This window comes from Coturnix japonica, chromosome 1, assembly GCF_001577835.2.
Source record: "Coturnix japonica isolate 7356 chromosome 1, Coturnix japonica 2.1, whole genome shotgun sequence".
NCBI classification, from domain to species: Eukaryota; Metazoa; Chordata; class Aves; order Galliformes; family Phasianidae; genus Coturnix; species Coturnix japonica.
The window spans coordinates 102387660-102407697 of NC_029516.1; the positions used below are offsets into that span (position 1 = coordinate 102387660).

At 35.5% G+C, this 20038-nt stretch overlaps 1 protein-coding gene across 4 annotated transcripts in view; it reads left to right on the forward strand.

Moving 5' to 3' along the window:
* The window catches only part of CFAP47 (cilia and flagella associated protein 47), a 223632-nt gene that overhangs the window by 201967 nt on the left and 1627 nt on the right, over positions 1 to 20038 (forward strand). For all 4 annotated transcript variants that reach the window (XM_015884388.2, XM_015884397.2, XM_032449378.1 and 1 more), the window contains 3 exons: positions 2021 to 2192; positions 3601 to 3762; positions 12013 to 12181. In XM_015884388.2, coding sequence (XP_015739874.1) covers positions 2021 to 2192; positions 3601 to 3762; positions 12013 to 12181 — 503 coding nt within the window. The remainder of the gene's footprint in view (positions 1 to 2020; positions 2193 to 3600; positions 3763 to 12012; positions 12182 to 20038) is intronic.

Genomic DNA, 20038 nt, shown 5'->3' on the forward strand with positions numbered 1-20038 from the left:
TGATAAGTGCTGAAAGATCTATCTACAAAACAGTTATAATTTTCCAACTGCAGGATGCTCCAAATTATGTCATTTTTTCTCTCCCATAAAAATTAATTTTTATGTCTAAATCTTTGCATTTTGACATTTGTCTAGCATGACTACTCTAAGCCTTGGGCTGTGCTGAAATTCAGATGCATGGTATAAACATATTTTTCAGAAAGATAAACAACAAATGGAACAATAGAGGATGATCCCAGGAATGTTGTAAACTGTGAGAAAAACATTCATATTTATTTCCATAATAACCAGAACTTTTATTGCTATAAAATACTCTTGTAACAGACGGATTCATGCAGGGGATCCTGTATATTCAGTACTCAGTATGTATGTACTGTGACTGCTAATCCTCTGTGCTATTAGTAACTTGCTTACATCTGTGAAACTTTTAGATCAAGCGTAAATCTTAGTATCACAGAATGGTTTGGGTTGGAAGGGACCTTAAAGATCATCTAGTTCCAACCCCTGCTGTGGGCAGGGCTGCCCCCACCAGCTCAGGATGTCCAGGGCCCCATCCAACCTGGCCTTGAGCGCTGTCAGTAGCTGTGTCACTGATAAAAATGTTGAAGAACACTAGCCCCAGGAAAGGCCCCTGTGGGACACCACTTGTGACCATCCTCACCTGAATATAGAGCCACTGACTACAATCTGTCTGTGTCCATACAACGAGTTCTTTATCCACCAAATAGTACTGTTCAAATCCATCTCTCTCCCATTCAGAGATAAAAATGTGATGTATGACCATGTCAAAGGCCTTGCACAAGTCGAGGTAGGTGAAATCCAATGTCCACCACTGCCATCTCTCCTTTGTAGACCACCAGATTTTTCAGGCACAATCTGCCCTTGGTGAAGCTACACTGGTTGTCTCATATCACCTCCTCATCTCACATGTATGCTAACATCTCCCAGAAGGATCTACTCCATGGTCTTTCCAGGCATGGTCATGAGACTCTCTGGCCTGTAGTTTCTTAAGTCTTCCTTTCCCTCTCTTGAAAATGAGAGTCATGTTTCCCTTTTTCCAGCCCCCAGAGACTTCTCCTTGCTGCCATAACTTTTCAAATTTGATGTAGAGTGGCGACCACATCAGCCAGTTACTTTAGAACACTGGGGGGCATGTTGTCGGAATTTTAGGATTCCAAATTAGAAGGCTGTGGGAATCAACTTTGGAGCTGACTATAAGCAATCCTCTAAAGCAATCTGTAAGCAGGAGTTTTGCTCAGCCCATTGTACTAAGCTGTGCACATTCAAAATAGGCCCTGAAATATGTAGTCAAAATTAAATGAAATCTTCTGTAAGATATGATGATAATGTTGAAAGATTTTTATTTGTAGAACATGTGCAACTTTTAAATAGATTAGAAATCTGAGATTCTTTTTTTCATAGTATTGTTTCCTTCTGTGCACAAATTAGTGTTCTATACTAAATACCACTTTATTACATCAGAAAGAGGTGTTTGATTCAAGAAGCTTAGTTGTTTATTATTATGCATAACTACTTTTCATAGCTGGTACAGAGAATGAGAGTAGAGGCTGATAGTGGCACCTTTTCTGTTTTTCTGTACCATATTTATCAGGTTGGCAGTCATCAGTGGCACAGATGTTCTTACTGAGAATTTATTTTTGAGATTATCTCAATGTCATTGCTTGAAAATAGTATCAAATTCTTGTGATTCATGTCTGCCTGGTAAAATAGAAATACCTCTCTGTAACACAGAAGTGGTAACCAGGATAGTGTTGCTTTCATTGTTTACTTTTCTTAAGTTTTTCAACTTCTCTTTTTCCAGATCCTATATAGCTTTCTATATGACATAGCAATTTTTTTTTTTATGCAGTCAGAAGCACATCAGTCATGTTCTGAGTAATTACTAGTTTCACTTATTCGTCATTTTTTAATAACAAAAGGCCAAGTTGTAACTACAATATGTCCATCTGTGTGATGTTTGAGTGCACACAGATTGATCATTTTCCCTTGTATCATTTAGGTTTCTCTGCAACGGTGGAATTTCAGTATGAATTACAGTATCAATCAGATGAAATTAAATCTCAGCTTGAACCTCTAGTTGGTGTGCATCTGATTCAAAGAGAACGGGATGCAGAATCTGGAATTATGAAACTGATCTTTAATATAGTATTTGCACCTAACAAACCAATGAGGTAAGTCCCTGTTCCTTATTACTCATTGAACACATAATAAAATCCTTATTAAGTTTTTATCTTTGTGTGTTTTGACCTGTTGTGTTAGATTTTCTCAGTTGCTGTTTCTGTTCATGTTGTCTTTGGAATTAAGGCTGGCAGTATTTCCTTTCAGCATTTGCTAGATGGTTCTGTTGGGTTACTGTCTTAGTGTGTGTGCATCAATTTACCTGTAAGTATTAAGTATTGAAAGTGTTATGACTTCCAGTGAAAGTGAGTTGCTCTCAAATTCATGAAAAGCATACAAGCAGAATGGTGTGTCAGCTTTGAAAAAAAAGTTTCCTAGACAAGAATATGTAAAAATTCTTTGGTTGGACAGGATGACTGAATTTGAAAATGAGATTCTATTGCCCTAGCAGCAATGGTCTGCAGAAAAATATTGTCCTCTTCTAAAGTTGTAATAGACCTCTTTAAAAAAAATAAACTGTGAGAGAGAAAACCTTTTGGAGAGAAGGGGAAGTTGCAACTTTCTTTGAAAACAGTCAACAGGAGGAGGCTGGTGAGATGCTTCATTACCATACAGAGGCTCAAGGTAAATTCAGAGGCTCAAAAATACCAGGAATTGTAGAGAGTAATTGCTGCCATACATCAAGGGCTGTGTACAGAGAAAGTATTTTTATGAGTCAGAAGGGAACTGTATTCACAGTAGCCCACAAAGTTATTAAAATAAACTAAGAGCAAACCTTTAAGGAGGGCTTTCCATCCACTTCACACAGCGTCTTGTGTCACAGAGAAGAAACCTTCTTGTTTACTACTCTGCCCTTATTTATTTATTTATTTATTTATTTATTTATTTATTTATTTATGCTTTTGCTTCTTTGTCAGTTGTTTGTTTGTTTGTTTTGGTATTTTTATTTGGTTTGCATTTTTCTGTATTTGAGAACTATTGGGTTGGGTGTAGAGGGCCAAAATACTGCAGTTAAATTACTTTTTTCTATCATTGTGATCTACAGATTCCATAGACATAAGTTATATCTATCTGATTTTAATATGAGCTCCTAACAAACATTCTGCTTCAAATCTCTCCTAACACTGCAGTAAGTAAAGAATAACAAGTAAAACAAATTGAGTTAAATTTATGTATCCAAAGAGAGTAAACAAATATCATGGCTATACCCATTATTTTGTTTTCATATAATGTCTTTCCTTGTATTTTGCTGTAAATATCAAATGCTTCATATTTCCAGTATAAAGTGTGACAAATACATAATATGCCATGTAAAATTAAGGACATATACCAATTCAAAGCCATCTGTATTTTCATCTTTCTGCAGAACAAATCTGCACAGTTAAAGGTTATTTTGGACTTTTACTGAGTTTGTTGTATAATATTCTTCAATTAATAAATATTCATATCTGAAATTTTAAGGAATGAAGGAACTTTAGTAGTACATTGCACTAGAGGAGGCATCTGGAAGTTCCCATTGCTGTTTATTGCTACAGAGCCAGAAGTGGACGATGTCATCAACATTGAAGCAATTGGCCTAAATAAGGAATCTGTTGTTGAGTTTAAGCTTACAAGCCAAACAAGGTAAAAATAGTTATGATTTAGTATTTATGCAGTTTTCAATAAATTAAACTCACACTCAGAAACACTGGATAGAATAGACTGAGCAACAGAAATGTGACTAAAATGCAGTTATTTCAGAAATATGTTGTTACCATCAAGTGCTCCATTGTATATCTAACAAGTGGGATGTTGAAGCTACTCTGTAGGAAACGAAAACATTCTACATATTAATTTACAGCCCTTCAGGAGAAAATTTATAGAATAATTCAGATGCTTATGTTTTGAATAAAATCTTGCCTGAAAATGTTTCGTGTCATATATAATACCCTGCTAAGGAGGATGTGTGATGATGTTAGAGGCTAAATGTTTGTTTTAATTCTTTCTCAAAGTACCTTATACTTCAAACAAGTTAAAAACAATCCTTTGCATTGTACTTTATTTTTTAGAAATGTGTAATTATTTTGAAAGTGATCCTATTTTATTATGTAAGAATATATGTATCTGTCTGTACTCTTACTTTTTCATTACATGAAATAATTCTATCAGATTTTGTTATCATTGGTCTACACATATGCTTTGAAATCCTTTAGAAATCTCTTGAAGTAATTTAAAAATAGTTTTAATTACCTTTCCAGCATTTTCTCAGTATTTTTCTTATACTGTAGAAAACCCATAGTGTCATTTGTATGGAGCATTAAGTTAAGAAATATGTGCTATCGATACATAAATGTTAAAATAGTGGACAGAATTAGCTTATGGAATTTCTTAAGTTTCTTTTTTCTTCTTTGCAATTTTCTTTTTTCTTTTATTTTACTATATATCTAGAATGTGTAGCAGACTGCTTTCACTTCAGATACATGATTTTGAAGCATCCCCAGCAATGAGTGTCTTTGGTTCTAACTGACTTTTTAAAGAGCGTATTTCCAAAAGCTGGGCATCTGAGATAGATGGTTGTTCCAGCTTTTAGATGTCTGTCAGTTTTGATAATTGCTAAGGACTCTGAAAAATGCTGCTATCACAGTGTTCAAGGTAACAGCTTAAACAGAATGGGCTGTTTCTGGAACAAAAATGAAGCAATTACTCTGGCAATACTGTAATCTCCTGGTAGGGGTTTGATAGTAGTGAAGAGACCTAATGTTCTCCAAAAAATCCTGAGTTGTTATAGTTATATAAAGAAGGAGCTATAATGGAACACAAATTCTTCCCCTAAACAAATTCTAATTTTATTGTACATGGCAAGTATTTCCCCAGTATGTTTCAAACATAGAATATGAAGCTTGCATGTAGTGAAAACATTCCATGTTGTAAACAGTGCCAACAACTGCTATGTGAGATTTATACTCCTTTATCTTTGGGTTGCTAATGATGTTTTGGTGGTGGAGGTTTTATTATAGAAATAGAACTGTAAGCCAGCCAAAATGTGGCATACCGGATCTGCAGTTTAAAAGCAATTACACAAGAAACCTGTATGTTGAGGAGTAATTTGATGCTTGAATAATTCAAATGTCTCAGATTAATAATAAAAATTGTGAAAGATTAAAAATATAGATTAAAAATATTAATAAAAAAAATGATATATAGAGTGCCCTTCTATAGACCTTCCACAGGGGAAAAAAAAAAATCATTCCTTTGCATATTTTTCATAATGAAAGGGTAAGTAGCCCAGTTCCATAAAGAATTCATGATGGTATTTAAAATGTGTTTGTCCTATCCAGCTTTGCCCCAAAACAATGTATGTTCTGTGTTCATTTCTTTCGGTAGATAGTGACTCACAGCATTTTTTCTTTTTTTTTTTTTTTCGAGAGTAAATTGGGGAGTGAGGAATAGAGACAGATTTCTGAGTAACCTCCTAGAATGGGAATCTGCAATTGTGTCTTTCTTCCCTCTTGCTACTTGCAGGACAGAGCTGTTGTATTGAGAGAACTTGCTCATCTTTTTGGGCTGGCAGATTGTGTAGTGATGCAACAAAGAATATTTGAGAACCTCTGATGAAATAAAGTTTAATATCTGTAAGGACGGATTAAGATCTTGTATGTAACAAGCTGACGGCTTCACAGAGCACCATTGGTGATCACTGCAGACCTATGTAGTCAACCTTTCCTCTTCTGTACAGCTGCAATTGAAATGCACATTTCTCCTTTTAATTTCACTCCTCCCCAGCAAAAACTCTCAGTCTGTATGAAGTATTCCAGAGTAAATTAGTTATTTTCCAGTTTACTTATAAGCACATTTGATGTAATTGCTTCAAGAATTATGACAGTTACAAATGAGAGGTAATTTCTGGTCTGCTCACAACGAAGTAGTGATGAATGCAGTGAGTCTATGCAAATACATAATGCATTCTTTTCATAAAGGTAAAATAGTGCTTGCCTGCTTGCAGTGAGCACAGTCCAGTATCAGCTTCAGGAAATAATGAAAGACAATGAGAATGCAGCCACACAGTGTTGTCGTATGAAAAGCCTTAAGAATATTTTTTAAATCTGTCTGCATATAGAACAGCTGTCATATATGAGTAGTCCAGTACTTTCAGCTTTATGAATTCAGAAGAGATGTATTGGATAGTTTCCTGTAATGGCACTGAGTAGTTCAACTCAAAAAAGCAGATTTCACTTCTTAAATAAGAAAACATTGTCCATTTTATAACATTCATAGATGACCATATTTTGGTATTTGTCATAAATGTAGGTTCTATTCATTACCAACTGAAACCATTGGCAATGTTTCCACCAAAGTAATTGGCTTGGGCACAAAGCTCTGATTTTTTTTTTATCATTAACATTTATTTTGGTAATTAATGTATTATTGAATGCCAGTATTTACAGAATAACAGTATAAATCAAATAGAATAGAAAGGGTATTCTTCCTGGATAGAAATTACAGAAAGTTGTTTGATATCCCACTCAGATTATTGCCCCTTTATTTCTTTATAGAGATCAGTCTCTGTAATTGAAATGAATTATAAAAATTCTGTTACTGATGCTTTGCTTAAAAAAACCCTAGTCCTTTCTTTATTTGGTCTACTGATAATACATTTCAGATATATAATATATATATATAGAATAATCAGATAATACTGATAATACATTTTTGGTCTACTGTTAATACATTTTAATAATTATGTATCGAGATCAGAACTACTTTATTAATACAGAACACTTTCTACAGAATATTTACAAGTATGTATGCCAGTATAGATTTTGCTAGATAAATGCATATGCACAATGCATTCACTGGATTTATTTTATTAAACAATATTAGTTTTCCATGTTTTGTCAAGATACTTGATAATTCTTTCCTGTCCATCCTGTCTGCTTTATCCTCACACATCAAGCCTTCTTTCATCATTTATTTAATTATGTTAGTTATGTTTCCCATTAAACAAATTTTACCCATCCATCTATCCCAACCTCTTTCCAATCCCATGTTTATCACAAACAGGATACTTGTTACATTATGGGAAGTTTTCAGATGGACTCAAAGCTTCAGATAAATAATCTTAATTTGACAAAATATATTTAATAAAAAATGCAATATCACATTATGATCTCCACAGAGTGGTTATCTACAAAACTCAGTTTCCCAGGGTTATAGAACTAGAGCTCAACTAAAGACAGAAAAAAAAGCAGGTGGACTGGAGAGATGAGAAATGGAATTTAGGCTTTAAATTGACTACAGATGCAGGTGTAGTTATCTTTAATTGCGTTTCACGTCTTGAACACCACTCCGGATATTTTCCTGATTTCATCTGTGCATGTTTCCTAGTGAACAGAATAATGTACTGTGAAAGTGTTCCTTCATCACGCAAACTTAATACCGATGGAAGAACAGTAAGCTACACAATTTCCAGCGTTTTCTAACTGTGAAGGAAAGTACAAAAATTTTCAGTTACAACTTTGAGAATTATCTTTTTTTTTATTGTAATCAGTGATTTATACCGTTAGAATTTCCATGAGCCATAATTATGCATGCCGCAGAAATGTGCATTCATTACGTTTTCATCACACTCGCTCTCCCTCAGTATGTTGCTCTGTATGTTACAGGCTTGGATTACTGCAACAGTCTCCTTGTTACCAGGTCTGTAAAATTTTACCATTACTTTATAGATCTTATTAGAATCTTTTATCTCCCACAAAATGGCAGCTGCAAAATACAAATGCTGACTGAGCACCATTTTGAAGTCTCAGTGTAGCCTGGTGGAAAATATTAAAAACGGTACACATGAAGCAGAGTATTTATAATATATAATAATAGTCTTTCTTAACAGTACAATATCTTCTAACACATTTAGCCAGGAGCCATATCTACCCATGTGGACTCTTCTAGCAGGAAAAGATAGTTCACCTATCTGCATACATATTTCCCCTGGGTAGAACAGGAATGAGATGGAAATCTTAACATTCTGTGAAGATGAAAATCTGGGCTCCTGCTTTGATCTTACAACATGTGCACAGGAAAAATGATGTGAGAGTTGGTAAAACATTCCCTGATAGTTATTTGTCACACACTATTTATTTAAATTTTTAAAACCCTTTGATTCTGAAATCTTCTTTCCCAAGCTATACAGAAATAATTGGAGTTAAACCTTTCCTGATGTGCAGAGGTCAGGACATAGAGTGGTCAATTATAGCAGAGTTGCCGTTGGTAACATAACCAATTTTGCCAGCCTGAAGTAGTGGTTGGCAACCTTTCCCATGGCTGGGGGTTGGAGCTCGATGATCCCTCCAAACTGAGCCATTCTGTGACAACCTCCTAACTTTTTTTCACTGCTGTTTTTTTGTTATTTTTTGTTGTTGTTGTTTGCTTGCTTGCTTTTTGAAGAGCAATCATCTAAAGCATACTAACTGTCAATAATAAATTCATAGAGTTTGACAACTGTGTATACTGAATATTTTCCCTGTGAAATTTCTTGTGACATCCAACATATGTTAAATGACTATAAGTTTATTTATAATTAAGAATTTTAGTAGCTCATTGCAACATTTTCAAACCGTATCCTTCATTAAGAAGTTATGCACTGTTCACATTAAGATGCTATTTTATTTTATTGAAAAAAAAAAAAGTTTGATTAACTGTATTACAGGTTATTTTTAAGTGTAGTTTGCATTATGCAAACACTAAAAATTTCTGCAGGAATAATTTACTGCTTCTTTAGTTTCAGAAAGTGAGAAATTAATATTAAACTCATTTTGTGTCTTAATAAAAACCTTATTTCTCATTTTTCTGTATCTGAGCATATTTTGCACATTTTAAAGTGAGATTTTTTTAGGTTTATAAACTTCGTAGTTTTCTTTAATTGATGACTTAAGGTGCTACCCTCTACTAGCTTGCAAGTTTATAAATTGTCTAAATTGTGAACACTGAAGAGCATAAACTTCTATTTAAGAAAAGTGTGAGGTAAATATAAATGGAGTCATTACAAACAGGTCTATTAAATACAAGTGCAATTTCCATGCTTCCTATTGCTATGATTTCATTGTCCCATTATTATTTGAATTTAAATTAAAATTCACCCTTGTTCATTGTTAGAATAAGGGCAGAGTTCATGTTGTCTGTTGGCAATATCAAGCTGTTAATGACAGTAGTTATAGAACACAAAGGTGGTAGGACACATTTGCTTTCTCTGGTTTATATGGCCTCAGCCTCTGTATTTACTAATTCATTAGTGCTTGATTTGTATGTTTTTTCAAATCTCTGCTTATCATTCAGCTTTATCAGATTCATTAGTATCTCCCACTCATGAGATAAACAAAAGCATTCTTGAAAAAATATAGAAAGCCTCATTACTGTCCTTCATGATTGAGAAATGGGAGGCCAAACATTAACTCCAGAGCAGTTTTACCTGAAGCAATAACCAAAGAGAAAAGGAGGAATTAATTTTTAATCACTTTAAGGCACATAATTATTAATTTTTAATTATACACTAAAAATACTGACACTGGAAATAATAATGTCTGAAATTCAGGTGCCTTTTTGGTAATTTTATCTCCAGCTTTCTCTGCACTGTAGAAAATGACAATGACAAGCAATTGACTTATGCCAGCAAGCTAGCCAGGATGCCACATTATTGTCTCTCAGATGGGAACATCAGCGAAAACACTGCTTTTTTTTTTTTTTTTTTTTTTTTTTTTTAAGAAGCCATTTATATATATATATATAGTAATGTCAGAATTTATGAGTTGTTAGAATTACAGGCACTGTGACAGGTTCCTGTTTCTGACTGAGCATGGAGAAATTTTTCATTTTCAGTTCTTGAATAGTTAGCCATACCTTAACAGAATTCTTTTTGGCCTGTTTTACTTTATCTATGTACTTGCTAGATTTTCTGTTTTCCTTATTGGACATAGCTCCTGCTGTAAGGAACATTTTACATCCAGTATGTGGTTTGACACGTATGTTTAAAAGTGCTGTGTTCTGGGGAGAGGAGATAAAGGGAAGGAGGAGGTTTTACATGTGTATGTATGTATGTGTTCATGTCTGTATGTGTGTGTTTAGATTGCATTAATCACTGTGAAAAAAATACAACTGCAACTTTTATCTTCTGTTAATAATGTTGAAAAACATGTGGGTCTTCTTTTTCTATTAATTTTTTTCTCTATTTTTCTTTCTGAAAATTTAAACCTGACAAATTTGATGCAGTAAGATTTTTTCTTTGGCAAAGGTCTTGCATTCAGTCATAGACCAGTTTTGTTACAGTTTCATATAAATGGTTCTTAGTGGGGAATATCGTCTCTAACTATTTACCAGAAAAGAGGTTGAACATTGGAGATAAAATGCTGCCTTAAAATGTTCTTAAACCCAGGGAACAGAGAAGTTTTGTTGGAAATGAAGGGTTGTATTCAGGTTCTGATTTCCACAGCCAGAGTTTGAATAGTCATTTCAGGCATGTTTAATGAGTTCTTTACACTGCCGCTCAATCTAATAAGCATCATTTGTGTATTCATAGAATCATAGAATCACAGAATCACAAGGTTGGAAAGGATCTACAAGATCATGTAGTGCAGCCATCCTCCTGTTACCATTACTACCACAAGCCACTAAACCATTTCTCGAAGCTCCTGATCCAGACGCCTCTTGAACACTGCTAGGGACAGCGACTCCACCACCTCCCTGGGCAGCCATTCCAGTGCCTGACCACTCTATGAGAGAAAATGTTCCTTCTTGTGTCCAATCAAAACCTCTACTGATACAACTTGTGGCCATTTTACGCATGCTTTAAACATTCACACCCAAATAGACCTTATAAGAAATACAGATGTGAAGACTCAAGGCTTAGATGGCATGTAGACAGATGAAAACTTACTGCTCATAGCCTGATGTTATCAACTGAACTGCATTAATTCAGGTGCCACAAAAATAGATTGACAGAATATGCTTGACATCAGAAGACTTGTAACGTATTTTCAGAAATGCAGTAGCTTTGACCAGCTTGACGTCACCAAAAAGGAAAGTCAGGCACTAACGCCCAGTAGCACTGTTAAATGTCAGTCAGTGTTCTGAGGGGGCAGAAGCTTTATGGTTTCTATTCTCTGCAGAGGATGTTTGCTTCTACAAAATTAGTGTGACTTTTGTTTTTTTTTCATGAGAGCATTTTTGAATTTAAGAAAACCTTTCATGAGAACACATGCAAGAGGAAAGCTATTTTTATACACCATGACCCAATGTGCCATGTAGTGAATACCGCTTGCCCTAGAAATGTGGGACAATTCAATAGAAATTTGAGTTGTCATAAAATATTAAATTTCACTTGGTTGTGAATGTTTAATTTGAAAAAGAGTGCTATTTCTGGTGCAGCAATCCATGAATAAGCAGATTTGAACAGGTTTGGGGTTTCTTTTTTGGTTTTTTTTTTTTTTTTGAGATGTTAGAATCATGGTTTTTTCTCTTTGCACTGTGGTAGGTTGTTGTGAATTATGTTTTTACCATGCCATTGTAATTCTAATTACTTTTGTCCTCTTTCTGTCTTGAATAGAACTGCCTTCAGCAGCACATGTAAGAACTAAAAGGAGAATATATTTTTTTCTTAATGAAAATGCCTATGTTTCAAGGAACAGTAATAGGATTGACATTGGTGTTGGCCAAAGATTATTTTACAGTCTTCAACCACTGTCTTTATAAGACAGCGGAATAAGATAGTGTTATAAGACATCTTCTTTTAGTGCAATGATACTGCCATGAAACTAGCAATTGGATGAGGTCTGCAGTACTTTGATTGTAGACAAATTGTACTGAGATTCTGCAAAAGTCACAATGACCTCCTGTGATTTTCTGTAGGTACCCTGAGCCATTCACAGCATACTTCCTGGCAGGCAGTGATCCTGACTTTGTTGTATTGCCACAAGCTGGAGAACTTCTTCCAGTAGGAACTGGTGGAACTCATATAACAGTGGGATTCAAGCCAAGAATGTATGGCAAGAAGCATAAAGCAACACTTGTAATTCAGGTAAGTTTTCCTAAATACAGTACACAAATACACTGTCTAGAAAGACAGGAAAAAAATCCTATACCGCGAAGTAGTACTAATACAATTAAATGCACATTATGATTAGGATCATAGAATCCTTAGAGTTGGAAGGAACCTTTAAAGGTCACTTAGTCCAGCTCCCCTGCAATGAACAGGGATACATACAGGCACATCAGGTTGCTTAGAGCCTGATCCAGCCTCATCCTGAAAGTTTCCAAAAATGGGGCATTCACTGCATCTCTGGGCAACCTGTGCCAGTGTCTCACCACCCTCACTGAAAAATACTTTTTTCCTTATTATCTTGCTGCTTTTCACTATGGATAAGAATGAAAATAGTCAAAATTAACTCCTAACAAGCTGGAAATAATCTTCTTGCTACCATTTTTCTTCCAGAGATAGATATTTATCTTGATACCTGTGCCATCACTTCAAATGCAACATGATAAAATGTCTTTTAATGGAGAATATCAAATTAATCATTTTAAAAATTAGTGAAGATAATTTTCAAATACTTGTGACCCGAGTTACCAATGTTACTAGTATTATGGCACATACATGCAGTCAAAGGCAATAAAAAATAGATACTAAAATCTAGGCAGCAGAATTTCAGAACAAGAAGCCATGAATGGCTTTTTGAAAGCAAGCATCAAAATAAACCTAAGAATCCTTTGGCCAAATAGCTTCTGAAAGTCTGAAGGTTGGGGAACGTCACACAACAATTATTCTCTCAGTAGAAGAAATGTTGTTATTACTGCAGGAATGAAATTTTAAGTTTGTTCAAGGTGTACTGTAGCAGCAAGCACATGAAGCTGTATGAATGGTGGCATGCATTTTAAATGCACTTGCTGTATGCTGATGATGTTTTCAGTCTACTGTATTGCAAATGAAACTGCAATATTGATTTAAAAAGTTGATAAAGTTGATAAAAAGGTGCATGGCAAATGTCCACAGTGTTTTATCTTTCTGAGTGACAACTTGTACAACAGGAATAAGAAATTCAAATACTAGGAAAACAAATCCCTCATACTTGTTTTCTTTTACCTGATAAAACATTTGATTAATTCACTCTTTTGTCATAAAAAGCAGTGATATTTACCTCTCTTATATTCATAACTGGAAAAAAAACTCACCAAATACTGTGTTCTTTTTTACTTAGGTAATACTAAGTGACACATCTGTAGAGCTTGGAAGTTTCTACTGTAGATCTGGAATATAACACATTTAAATGTACTATCCCTGTTGTCTTTGGCTTAGCTTCTGTCAGTAACAGAACTTAAACATGACAAATTTATCTGTAATGGGAAAAGCATTGAGGTCAAAGATTATCATTAGCTTTGTAAGAACTCACTAACTTTCTTTTAGGAATTTGTAAGTACAGATGGGCTTAGAGTAATTGGAATTTTAATCTATATATGTCTGCTCACACCTCAGTTATGATCTAGGTAGGTGTCTCTTTATGTCTCTACCAGTGGAACAGTGCATGGGAGTAGGAATTCACTTATGTATATTACTGCCATGGGTCACATCTTGTCCACTCTACTCTGGTATGTTCAAAAGTATATTAGTCATTCTTAATACCTGTAATAGCAAGTTCAGTGTCATATATCACAGTATATCAGAATATTTCTAAATGTTTTACTCTAAGTAAATGGCTTCATGTTTTGACAAGGTTTGCATTCTCTTCGCTTGTTTTGATAATGCTTCTGTATATACTAAGCTTCCCCCTTTCCTCTCCACAAAACCTTTTGTTCATGTAGTTCTAACAAAAGTCGAAGCATCTGTGGCTGTAATTCTGCTGATTCGCTTTTTAACATCTGCCTGAAAGATGTTTTGATGACATGTTGAAAATAAGAGATATTCATTTCTGCATTTTCTGTTAGTTGAAATAATTTTCATTACTGACCCTGAGGGAAATAGATTTAGTGAGATGGCATAAAGATTACTAAATCACTCTTATTTGGGGAATAATAATGAAGGTGGTGAACTACAGATATTGTTGGACCTTACTCTGAGGAATTTCTCTTGCAGGTATTCCTTCCAGCCAGCCACTTTACTGGCTGAGGCTTTTTCAAAGCAGTGAAAAAGTTTCATTTCTTTTACAGTATTGCCTCTCTTCTGGCACTGCTGTAGTAAAGGACTACAGCACTCTCTCTATAAAATACCCTTTGAATTTCTGGGAATGAAGTCACAGTCCTAATACTAACATATTTTTTATTATTAAATTCTATGAATAGTGAGTAGCAGAACTGCTATTTTTGTGTGCTTCAATGAACAGTGATAATTAGACTGTAAAGTAGCGCAGATGACAGTGCAAGTTTTTTATCTATTTTATATCGGTCATTACAATTGCGTTGTAAAGAAAAACAGGAGGTTGGATTAATGGAGAAAGATCCCACAGTCATCTTTTCTTTTTGCTGGAAACATTAAATCCAAACATTTTGCATGCAAATGTTTTGTTTTAGTAGCCCTGCTGAGAACCCAGTCCTGAGGTAATGATTAACATTAAGCCATTACAATGTGTCTTTATCAGAATTCTGTGTGTACATTTTATTAACAGAATGTACATATATAGTTGAAATAGTGTAGCCTTACTTTTATCTTCTATACACAGTTGAGGCACTTCATAGGGTATTCTGGGGACTCTTTAAGACCTCAGTGTTTATGAACACTTACAGTAGGTTTTATTAATGGCAGAAAACATTAATTACTTTGCTGAAGCAATTCAATGTCCTTTAACAATCATTAAATCTGAAATTCTTTGTCAACCACATATCAAAACAATTAAAGTTAGACAGCTGTTTGGACAACTGGGGTGATTTAGTATGGGGAAAAGGAGGCTGAGGGGAGACTTTACTGCTCTCTTCCAATGTCTGAAAGGTGCTCACAGCGAGAGCGGGGTTGGTCCCTTCTCGCTGGTGACAGGTGACAGGATGAGGGAAAATGGCCTCAAGTTGTGCCAGGGTAAGTTTAAGTTGGATATCAGGAAACGCGTCTTTAAATAAATGGTTGTTAAGCACTGGAATAGTCTCCCCTGGGAGGTGGCTGAGTCACCATCCTTGGATGTGTTTAAAAACCAGTTGGATGTGGTGCTCAGGGACATGATTTAGCTGAGGACTGTTAGTTAGGGTATTACTGTTATGTTGTAGTTGGACTTGATTATCTTTAAGGTCTTTTCCAGTCTGAGCAATTCTATGATTCTATGATTTGCATAGCTGTTAACAGTCTAAATTTTGTCAAAGTGCCCTGGAATATGATTTTTTAAATTTCCATCAATCAAAGAATGAAATTAGAGAAATATAATGAAAAGACAATAAAGAAAATAAACATGTTTATTATGATAGCTGTGAAAGAGTATATAATAATCTTATTGGGCTACATGCAAGGAACAGTGAAACAGTGCATTAAATGTATTATTCCATAATCAAACTTCAGCATTTATGAGAGCTTTCATAAACAATGCAGTTCTAATGGAAGAAAAATACATCTCCATTAATTAGAAATTAGTGAAAAGATAGGCTTCTTAGATAGGCTGTAAGTTGCTGTGAAGAGCAGAACTTCTCCAGTCAGACTAAGGTCTCCAGATGGGGTTCTGACATGCTGGCAAAGGTGACACAAAAAGCAGCATGTCCAAGGGGAAGCAAGAGGGCAGGGAACACTGTACAGGCCTCCTGCAGCAGGAGCCACTGCCAGCAGACAGCAGAGAGGAAGCTGGCAAGTCTCTGGAAGAGGCTGTACTTGAGTTGGCTTACAGTTAATTTGCTTGCAGTGTGCTGAATCCAGCTAGAGACCCAAGAAATTGCGTTGTAATTCATGAATGAGATTTCAGAGGTGTTCTAAAGCAGAAGGCAAACAAAATAAGTCTTAGAAGATAAAATAGATGTCAGAGTAAACCAGATTGTAGGTAGCATTATCAAGCCCTCCAGAAGTCAGGCTTGTGCACCTTTATTACTGAATAATCACTGACTTAGCCTATCGAAGATAGCATATCAAAACCATTTGTCATGCTGCTCTTGAAATAAATGATGCAGTGTGCAAGCTGCAGTTCTGGTCTGTGGCTTCTGTAAGCTCATGTATACCAGCTTGCGAAGTGCAACAGAAAATGATACTGTTACATATGCAATAGCCTGGTGAAAATACAAGGTATGTTGTTCCTGGTACCTTTGTTGATTAACCCAGTTCCAGGTTATCTTGAATTGTATCTCTTAAATTGAGTGAGCAAGGAAAAAATGTAACAAAGTTAGTAACATAATTGAAGTAGTTTTGCGTTAAAAAGGCATCACCTGCATTCCCAAGCTGATACTGAACTGAGTGTTAAAATTACAAACAGATATCCAGAAAGTTCATCACAGGCAGCGAGTGCAGCACATCTCATTGCTAGCATCACTGGATTTTGAGTGCTGAAGTAATACACAAAAGCTTTGATTAACAGGCATGAAAAATGGTTACTTTGCTTATTGAGACTGTAATTATCGTAATGCCAAAATTTGAGACCAGTGTAGAAGCCACTGATGTATGAGGGTGCTGAAAACAGAGCCAGTAACAAAGGAATATTTTGCATTGATTATATTGCATCTTAACAAAACTGTGAAACGCCTAATATTTAAACTGCAGGTGTTCATTAAGCCACCTTTAATTCTATCTGTAGATATATCTCGTTATTAAGAAAATTACTGTTGTGCCATTGGAAATGCGAGACCAAGATCACTGATTAAGTATGAACTTCTGTGTCTGGTATCTGTTAAAGAAGAACAAGTGTTCACAGGCATCCTGAGTTTGATCACTCTCTTTGATACCTTGAAATAAATTGTGGTGACCATTTCTCAGTATGGCTCAGTACTTCAGTTTTAACAGAGTGTGGGAGGAATGGCTCACAAAAAAAAAAAATAAAAAATGTAAGTATATAAACTAAATGAGTATACAAGTAAAAATGTTATTTGTTTTGCAGTTATTTTAACATCCAAAACGTTAGGACAGTCATACAATGACAAAAAAGAAACGAAAAGATGAGAGCAAATGTGACTTACTGTATTATAATCTGCAGTCACTGAATTATGGAGTAGCTGAGGTTTGAATGGTCTTCTGGAAGGGTCTTGTCTAACCTGAACAAGATGCTCAGGCACAATCTCTGTATTTGGCTGGGATGTAGTTAGCTTTGTTCATTGCAGTCTGTATGTTGTTGAGTGTTGGATTTGTGACTGTAACAGTCTTGATATCATAGGAATGTTTGGACTGTTTCTGAACAGTACTTACTTCCTCCTCCCATTCAACATGTTCCTAGGGGTGAGTAGAAAACTGGTGATATAGCCGGAACACTGGTCCCAGGCTATACAACCCAGGCTATACAATGCCATGTTCAGCTTGCATTAGATGGAAAGTGCCTTTGCATTAACTGTGGTCTGTTGGTCTTTGTTTTTGTTTTGTTTGTTTCTTTTCCTTTCTCTTTCCTCCATGTCTTAAACTGTGAAAATATTTATGAACGTTAATAAAAATGATGAACTGGACTCCTGGATTATACTGCTAGTTACAGGCTTCCAACTTGAATTCATGCCATTGATCATTGTCCTTTGGGCCCAGCCAAAAACTCATTTTTAATCGATTAGGTTCTATGCTCCGTACTTCATCAACTTATCTATGATTATCTTAAGGGAGACAGTGCTGAAAGTCTTCCACTTGCTGAATCCATGCTAACTGCTTCCTATCACTTTCTTGTCTTTCATATGACTGGAAATAGCTCCTGGGATTAGTTGTTCCATTGCTTTCCCGGGGGTGTACATTGTCCTGTATTACCCTGGATCCTCCTTTTTGCCCTTTTCGAAGATATGACATTTGCTTTCCTCCAGCACCTCATGGCTGGACCCATAGTGACATCAACCAGCTCTCTCAGCACCCATGGGTGCATTCCACCATGCTTGGTGGATTTATTTCTGTCCAATATTTTTAGATATTCCCTAATCAGATCTTATTCCACCAAGGATAAATCTTTGTTTATTCAGACATTCCCACTGATCTCAGGGGCACTGGATTCCAGAAGGTTGGTCTTGCCAGCAAAGGTGCAGGTGAAGAAGGCGTTAATTGCCTCGGCTTCTTCCATGTCCTGTGTCACTAGTTCTGCTGTCACATTCAGCAACAAAGACATTGAGGCCCTGGAACATGTTTAAAGGATGGCAACAAAGCTGGTGAAGGGTCTGGAGCACAGGCTGTATGAGGAGAGGCTGAAGGAGCTGGGAATGTTCAGCCTGGAGAAGAGGAGGCTCAAGGGAGATCTCATTGCTCTCTTTTAACTTCCTGAAGGGAGGTTGTAGTGAACTGGGATTTGGCCTCTTCTCTCGTGTCATTAGTGATAGGACTAGAGGGAATGTTTTCAAGCTGCAGCAGGGGAGATTCAGGATAGACATTAGGAAATACTACTTCTCAGAATGGGTGGTCAGGCAGTGGAAGGGACTGCCCAGGGAGGTGGTGTCTCTTCTACCACAGAACCACATCCAACATGGACTACACAAAGCACTTGAATAATCATCTTTTTGACAGAGTAAGGCTTTCCTAAATTACTAATGATAAGTGAAATTGAAGAGTGACATAGCCCACCACTTTCATTTAAATCCCACTTCAAACAATTAAGAACATTATAGAAAATAAAGTTACAGTATGTGTGGACTACAAGTCCAAACTTGGTTTAACTCACTGGCTGTAAAAACTGACCTTGAAGTGATCACCAAATCATGCATTATATGTATATGACCCTGAGGTTAGTTTTTCTTTAAACTAAATTGTTAATCTGTCATACTAAGTAAGGATAAACCATTTCATCTTGTACTGGATTAAGACAATTTGCTAACTCTGGAGAGGCATTAACTTTTCTTAAATGGCAGTATTACCTTTGGGCTGATGTTGGTCCATATCACAACTGCTTTTGCTGGCATTTATCTTTCAAGGCAATGGAGTTAGTTAGTAGATCATTGCACAGTATTAAATAAGGTTTAGAATAAAGATGAGCTAATGTGACTCTTTTACATAGGAATGATATTCAGTTTAAATTAGATTTTTATTTCAGCAGAAAAGTAATGAAAATTTTAAAAATTATGCATGCATGGTGAAGTATCTATTAAGATGTTACACTTACTAACCTGTAATGGAATAAGGTAATTCATTCAGGAGACACTATGTAAAGTACTACCAGTTTTAAAGAAGAGGATTTTTTAAAAGTTTCTTTTGAAGATAAACAGAAAAAAAAAAATCCTATTCTTTCAGGATGGGTACACAATACTGTATATTCCACTAACAAATTACTGGTTTAAACCACCTCTCCAAAAAAAGGCACCGGAATTTGAGATTTATATGATGATAACATTAAAGAGCTGTGACTGAATGCAGCCTATGTGTGAAATACTGTAAATGCTGTGTAAGTTCATAGAAGAGAACAAAGCCTGGGTCTAGAGGTTTACTGTTTAATGACATGAAACTTCTTCCCATTGAAAAGCTGCAACATGACTACAAACTCCTTGACCCAATATTCATTACACATACCTTAAAAATAAAAGAATAATCAGCGATAGTACAGCTGTAGGAAAGAGCATCTGAAAGATAAGAAAGATGACAAAATCAAATGTTTTAGGTGGTGAATATGAAACAGATAGTTAACAAAACAAATCAGAGAGATGCTTTGACATCCTTCTAATTCTCTTTTTTATATATTGTTATAAGTATGGAATGACTGTAAAGAAGGTTTGAGATGGAGAAAACTCACTACTCTTGCCTATGGCCTATATATATTTTTTTTTCATTCTACCTAGACCATAATTAATTGACAGAATACATAAGTAGATAGACAAGTTAACG